This window comes from Anser brachyrhynchus (genome assembly GCF_964034855.1).
Source record: "Anser brachyrhynchus genome assembly, chromosome: 5".
Classification (NCBI taxonomy): domain Eukaryota; kingdom Metazoa; phylum Chordata; class Aves; order Anseriformes; family Anatidae; genus Anser; species Anser brachyrhynchus.
In genome coordinates, this window is record NC_137699.1 from 48,059,750 (window position 1) to 48,067,060 (window position 7,311).

Genomic DNA, 7,311 nt, shown 5'->3' on the forward strand with positions numbered 1-7,311 from the left:
AAAGAGAACTGAGTGAACAAATCGGACGAGGTTAGATTTGGGCAGGCATGCCCCTAACTTCCGGCGCCTAATAAAGCACCTTCATATAATCACTTTGTGGATTATGTGTTTTCATGAATGCCAACACCATGAGCCCTGCGTAGGGGCTGCTCTCTGGAAGTCCCAGTCTGCTGAGGTGGGCGGCATGGTTAGAGGTACCATGTTCCTCATCCCGCAGCCCTGGTTCGTTGGCGCCATGGGGAGCCTCAGAGCCTTCCCAGACATCTGTGCTCATATCAGTGCAGCCCAGAACAGGTGGAGATTTAATAGGAATGGGTTTAATGGATTTAACAGGGGTAGGAAGAGGTAGTGACGGGGAGGCTTCCACGTTCCCTCGCAGCTTCTGTCCCTCGCAGCACAGGCAGCAGGGGATGTTTTCCATGGGACACCCGCTTTCCTGGTGCCCAGCCCTGGATCTTGAGGGTGGCGCTGAACGTGGAGCCCTGCGCGCTGCTGTTAGGGGACTGATGGCAGTGCCTGGGGTCCTCCCAGCGACCCTGCAGGCAAGCCCCATTGGTGGCACAGCTTCTTCTCACGGATGTGCATCTCCAGGAACTCCCGCACGTCCTCCGGCAGGAACAGGGCCTCCGCTGAGCAGAAGTAGGAGGGGGCAGGACGGGAGTGCAGCGGCGCGGGAGCTGTGCGGCGTGCCATCCTGTATGTGTACCTCCTGTGGGACTGCTGCACCGTGGTGGGGAGGGCTCCCAGCTGCATCTCTATGGACTTCCTCAGGGTGTGCATCCGCAGCAGCTTCCAGAAGCCCAGTCCTTGCTCCAGCCTTTTCATGGGACGAGGATCCACACCAGCGGGCAGGTTGCCGTCCTTGTCAGCTGCGTCAGAGCCTGTGGTGAGAGGCAAGCCAGCCTCGTGGTGCCTGGGAGCCATCTGGGCAAGCTCCTCGGCCTGTCTGAGAGGCCCAGCATCGCAGTGAAGTGTGGTTGCCCCATAGATTTTCAGTGTTGTCTGGGACATCGCTGCACGCTGGGGAGAGGGTCTCCTCCGCTTCCTGTTCCGCAGCACTGGCTGCCACCAGGATCTGACGGATGTTAGCTTGGCCGGGTGGAATGATCTGGCCGGGGCCCTGTGCTGGCTGGAGTCGCTGGCGTCCGAAGAGGAAGAGGAGCGTGGATAGCAGGAGGCTCTGGCCTGCCTGGCAAGGAGCCGCTGCTGCCTCTCCCTGACAGCCTGGCTGCAGCGTTCACAGTCGAGGTCGTAACACAGAAGCTGGCCTAAGGGTCTGCTGCCGATCCAGATCGGGCTGCTCCCGCAGCCGTGAGCGCGCGCCTCAGCATCTGCAAGAGATGGGGCACACGGAGCGCCGTGAGCAAGTGTCTGCTGGGACGGGCCCTGCGCCTGGCCCAGGTGGCCGGCTGGCCTCTGAAGGTGGGGCCCGGCTGCCCGCGGCTTGGATGTGGCCCAGCCCTGGGCGGCAGCGGGGCCCTAGGGGACCCCGGCGCCTGCAGGAGCCAGCGCCAGGGCCGAGGAGAGCTCTACCTGTTTCATGAACCTTGCTGCGCCTTCCCCTGCCTCGGCTCCCGTCACAGACCTGTTGGCAGAGAGCAGAACCCCAGTGAGCCTGGCCCCAGCTGAGCCCCCTGAGAGGCCTCGTGTCCCATCCCCCGGTGCAGTGGGACCCCCCCGAATCCCCAGCCCCCCTGCCCTGCCAGGCTTCCTGAGAAAGGCTGGCCTGGAGCCTCCCTCCTACCTGGTGGCGTTTGCCTGAAGTGCTGCGGCAGCAGCGCAGGGTGGCCCAGGCCACCAGGAGCAGGACGAGGCCGGGGCCGAGGCAGAGGCAGCCGTGAAGTGCCAGCCCCAGGGTATCCAGCATGCTGGGACCAGAGACGAGTGTCTGTGCCATCCTCTGGAGACGCTTCTCCGTGCGACACAGGCCTCGGTGGCTGCTGCCACCGGGGGATAAGGGCAGGAGTGAGACTGTGAGGTCACCGCCAGCTCTGTGACACCGCTGAGCGCATCAGAGAGCCCAGGCGGAGGGCGCAGACGCAGGACCAGAGAGGGGCACCCAGCAGGGCCAGGGGCTGGGGGCTCTGCAGGGAGCCCCTGGGCAGGAGGCTGGGGTAGGCCAGGCCCTGCTGGCTGGGGAGGGCCGTTCGTAGCTGTCAGGAGAGGGCAGTAAGACGGAGGGAGCAGTGCGTTTCACCGGCCTGAAGGTTCCAGGAGCCTCAAGGCACTAGTTTCAAACACTTCCTCAAACTGAAGCACCTCTCTGCCTGGCAATACCTACTTGACTTGCCGAGGCGACCGGCTCCGGGGCAGACGCGTGCTGCAGCGGAGCGCGGGATCGGGACAGGCAGGGCTATTTTTCGGGCATCGAGCCTACGTGAGGGAGCCGCCAGGCACCGGCAGCCCTCGTGAGGGAGGCTGACGGGGCGTAGGCGGAGCCAGCAGCGTCAGCGACAGCGTCGGCGGCGGGCCTTTTAAATCGGGCACCACCGCCATTTCAGAGCCACTTGCCGAGGCGACCGGCTCCGGGGCAGACGTGAGCTGCAGCGGAGCGCAGGATCGGGACAGGCAGGGCTATTTTTCGGGCATCCAGCCTACGTGAGGGAGCCGCCAGGCACCGGCAGCCCTCGTGAGGGAGGCTGACGAGGCGTAGGCGGAGCCAGTAGCGTCAGCGACAGCTCCTCCCCCTGGCCGTTCAAAGGCAGCCCTCAGGGAGCGCGAGCGACCAGGAGCGCAGCGACCAGGGCCGGCAAACAGGGAGTGACGCGGTGGGAGTGACGCGGCAGTTAGCGAGGCAGTGAGCGCGGGCAGGGCGGGCAGGAAGGGCGGACGCTCACACCCGCCCATAGGGACAACTCCTCTAACGGCACTCTCCTGTCAGCTGGGCTACAATGGTCTCCACCAGGCACGGTGCTTTCTCTAGGAAGTCAGTACACACCCAGACCGACTGCCCGTCCAAACACGCGGCAGTTCAGGTCTCCGGATGCGGGGAGTGTCTGAGCCTCTTGCTGCCATCGGCGGGAGGCAGGGAGACTGCTTGCGTGAGGTGCGAGCAGGTGGACGACCTGGTCCGCATGGTGGCGGAGCTCAAGGAGGAGGTGCAGAGGTTGAGGGATATCAGGGAGTGCGAGCGGGAGATGGACTGGTGGAGCGACTCCCTGCAGGACCGGAGGGAGAGGGACCAGGGTGAGACGCCCCAAAGGGGGGTGGACCCCCTGCCCTGTCGCCATCGGGCAGAGGGAGGGGACCTGCGAGTTGAGGAGGAATGGAGACATGTCCCTGCTCGACCTCGCAGGAGATGCCCTCCCCTTCCGGCGCCGCCTTCCCAGGTGCCCTTGAACAATAGGTTTGAGGCCCTGGAGCTGGAGAGACTGGTGGGTGAGGATGAGGTAGGAAGCCTACCCAGGAGGATGCCTGAGGTGAGGAAGTTGACTCCACGCCTCAGGACTGCCTCCACCAAGAAAGAGAGAAGGGTGATTGTTGTGGGCGACTCCCTCCTCAGGGGAACGGAGGGCCCTATTTGTCGGCCTGACCCCACACATAGGGAAGTCTGCTGCCTCCCTGGGGCCAGGGTCAGAGACGTTACCAGGAAGCTTCCAAACCTGGTTCGCCCCTCTGACTATTACCCGTTTTTAATAGTCCAGGCTGGCAGTGACGATGTTGAAAAGAGAAGCCTCAAGGCTATCAAACAGGACTATAGGGGGCTGGGACAATTGGTGGAGGGAGCGGGAGTGCAGGTGGTGTTTTCGTCTATCCCTGCGGGGGAAGGGAGAGGCATGGAGAGGACACGGAAAGCTCGCGTGGTTAATAGGTGGCTCAGAGGCTGGTGCCAGCACAGAAATTTTGGGTTTTTTCACCATGGGGAGCTTTACTCGGCACCCGGCCTGATGGCCCCAGACGGGTCCCTATCTCCAAGGGGAAAACGGATCCTAGGCCAGGAGCTGGCGGGGCTCATAGAGAGCGCTTTAAACTAGGTAAGAAGGGGGACGGGGCTCAAACAAGGCTTGTTGGAGCTGTGCCGGGGGAAACAATGGCTAGGCCGGGGAAGAAGGCGATGGCCCAGCTGAAGTGCATCTACACTAATGCACGCAGCATGGGTAACAAACAGGAGGAGCTGGAAGCCATCGTGCAGCAGGCAGGCTACGACTTGGTTGCCATCACGGAGACGTGGTGGGACCGCTCCCATGACTGGAGTGCTGCAATGCCTGGCTATCGGCTCTTCAGGAGGGACAGGCAGCACAGAGGGGGTGGTGGCGTGGCTCTCTACGTTAGAGAATCTTTTGATGTTGTGGAACTCCAGGCTGGGAATGATAAGGTTGAATCCCTGTGGGTTAGGATCCGCGGGAAGGCCGGCAAGGCTAGCATCCTGGTCGGGGTCTGTTATAGACCGCCGAACCAGGATGAGGAGACGGATGAGGAGTTTTATAGGCAACTGACAGAAGTTGCAAAATCGTCGGCGCTTGTCCTCGTGGGGGACTTCAACTTCCCGGACATATCCTGGAAACACAACACGGCACAGAGAAAGTAGTCTAGGAGGTTTCTGGAGAGCGTGGGAGATAGCTTCCTGACACAGCTGGTCAGTGAACCTACCAGGGGTGGTGCCCCGCTAGACCTTCTCTTCACAAACAGAGAAGGACTGGTGGGAGATGTGGTGGTCGGAAGCTGTCTTGGGCAGAGTGACCACGAAATGGTAGAGTTCTCTATTCTTGGCGAGGCCAGGAAGGGGACCAGTAAAACTGCTGTATTGGACTTCCGGAGGGCTGACTTTGAGCTGCTCAGGACGCTGGTTGGCCGAGTCCCTTGGGAGGCGGTTCTGAAGGGCGGAGGAGTCCAGGAAGGCTGGGCGCTCCTCAAGAAGGAAATCGTGATGGCACAGGAGCAGTCCGTCCCCACGTGCCCAAAGACGAGCCGGCGTGGAAGAAGACCGGCCTGGCTCAACAGAGAGTTGCGGCTTGTGCTTAGCAGAAAAAAGAGGGTTTATAATCTTTGGAAAAAAGGGCGGGCCACTGAGGAGGACTACAAGGATGTAGCGAGGCTGTGCAGGGAGAAAATTAGAAAGGCCAAAGCTCATCTGGAGCTCAACCTGGCTACTGCCGTTAAAGACAACAAAAAATCCTTTTACAAATATATCAACACGAAACGGAGGACTAAGGAGAATCTCCATCCTTTACTGGATGCGAGGGGAAACCTAGTTACTAAGGATGAGGAAAAGGCTGAGGTGCTTAATGCTGCCTTTGCCTCAGTCTTTAGCGGCAATACCGGTTGTTCTCTGGATACCCAGTGCCCTGAGCTGGTGGAAGGGGATGGGGAGCAGGATGTGGCCTTCGCTACCCATGAGGAAATGGTTGGCGACCTGCTACGGAGCTTGGATGAGCGCAAGTCGATGGGGCCGGATGGGATGCACCCGAGGGTACTGAAAGAACTGGCGGAGGAGCTGGCCGAGCCGCTTTCCATCATTTATCGGCAGTCCTGGCTATCGGGGGAGGTCCCAGGTGACTGGCGGCTAGCCAATGTGACGCCCATCTATAAGAAGGGCCGCAGGGCAGACCCGGGGAACTATAGGCCTGTCAGTTTGACCTCAGTGCCAGGAAAGCTCATGGAGCAGATTATCTTGAGGGTCATCACGCGGCACTTGCAGGGCAAGCAGGCGATCAGGCCCAGTCAGCATGGGTTTATGAAAGGCAGGTCCTGCTTGACGAACCTGATCTCCTTCTATGACCAAGTGACGCGCTTGGTGGATGAGGGAAAGGCTGTGGATGTGGTTTACCTTGACCTCAGTAAGGCTTTTGACACCGTTCCCCACAACATTCTCCTCAAGAAACTGGCTGCTCGGGGCTTGGACTGGCGTACGCTTCGCTGGGTTAGAAACTGGCTGGATAGCCGGGCCCAGAGAGTTGTGGTGAATGGAGTCAAATCTGGTTGGAGGCTGGTCACTAGTGGTGTCCCCCAGGGCTCGGTACTGGGGCCGGTCCTCTTTAATATCTTTATTGATGATCTGGATGAGGGCGTCCAGTGCACCCTCAGTAAGTTTGCAGGTGACACCAAGCTAAGTGCGTGTGTCGATCTGCTCGAGGGCAGGAAGGCTCTGCAGGAGGATCTGGATAGGCTGGAGCGATGGGCTGAGGTCAACTGCATGAAGTTCAACAAGGCCAAGTGCCGGGTCCTGCACCTGGGGCGCAACAACCCCAAGCAGAGCTACAGGCTGGGAGATGAGTGGCTGGAAAGCTGCCTGGCCGAGAGGGACCTGGGAGTATTGGTTGATAGTCGGCTGAATATGAGCCAGCAGTGTGCTCAGGTGGCCAAGAAGACCAACAGCATCCTGGCCTGTATAAGAAGCAGTGTGGCCAGCAGGTCTAGGGAAGTGATTGTGCCCCTGTACTCGGCTCTGGTGAGGCCGCACCTTGAGTACTGTGTTCAGTTTTGGGCCCCTCGCTACAGGAAGGACACGGACGTGCTCGAGCGAGTCCAGAGAAGGGCGACCAAGCTGGTGAGGGGTCTGGAGAACAAGTCTTACGAGGAGCGGCTGAGGGAGCTGGGCTTGTTCAGCCTGGAGAAGAGGAGGCTCAGGGGCGACCTCATCGCTCTCTACAGTTACCTTAAAGGAGGCTGTAGAGAGGTGGGGGTTGGTCTGTTCTCCCGCGTGCCTGGTGACAGGACGAGGGGGAATGGGCGAAAGTTGCGACAGGGGAGTTTTAGGTTGGATGTTAGGAAGTACTTCTTTACCGAAAGGGTTATTAAGCATTGGAACGGGCTGCCCAGGGAGGTGGTGGAGTCACCATCCCTGGAGGTCTTTAAAAGACGTTTAGATGTAGAGCTTAGCGATATGGTTTAGTGGAGTACTTAGTGTTAGGTCGGAGGTTGGACTCGATGATCTTGAGGTCTCTTCCAACCTAGAAATCTGTGATACTGTGTGATACTCCTGACTTTGATAGCGCTGCTTTTCCTGGCCACGGCTGGGAGGTTCTGCTGAGTTTATGGCAGTTGCTTGACCGGTGGCTTATTGCTCTAGTTTTGCCTTTGCCTTTTTGGCCGTGGTTGACAATGCTGAAGGATTTCTCTGGAAAGGGTTGTGGTGGCGTGAGTCTTGGGGCACAACATCCTCGGTGTGCAAGTACCTTCACAGCTGCATTCCAGGGCTTCGGAAGTGTTGTTTCTGCCTGTTTATTTCCCGTGTTTATTTTTGTTTACTGTTTTATATTGTTGTTATTTTTATTTTGTTTATTTTTGTTCATTTTGTCTACTGTTTCTGTTTTGTTTGTTTGTTTATTTCCCATGCCATGCGCATTGGTATACAGGCAGTTTAGGGAAGCA

General features: G+C 59.1%; 1 protein-coding gene across 1 annotated transcript; it reads right to left on the reverse strand.

Moving 5' to 3' along the window:
- Nucleotides 1–495: 495 nt before the first annotated feature.
- Nucleotides 496–3,623, reverse strand: LOC308195657 (uncharacterized protein; the record flags this gene model as incomplete). The annotated part of the gene is made up of 3 exons (XM_080593492.1): nucleotides 1,745–3,623; nucleotides 1,534–1,585; nucleotides 496–1,331 (listed from the first exon to the last, which is right to left on the reverse strand). The coding sequence occupies exons 1-3, from the start codon at nucleotides 1,895–1,897 to the stop codon at nucleotides 496–498; spliced, it is 1,041 nt and encodes a 346-aa protein (XP_080449618.1). The 5' UTR covers nucleotides 1,898–3,623.
- Nucleotides 3,624–7,311: the final 3,688 nt, after the last annotated feature.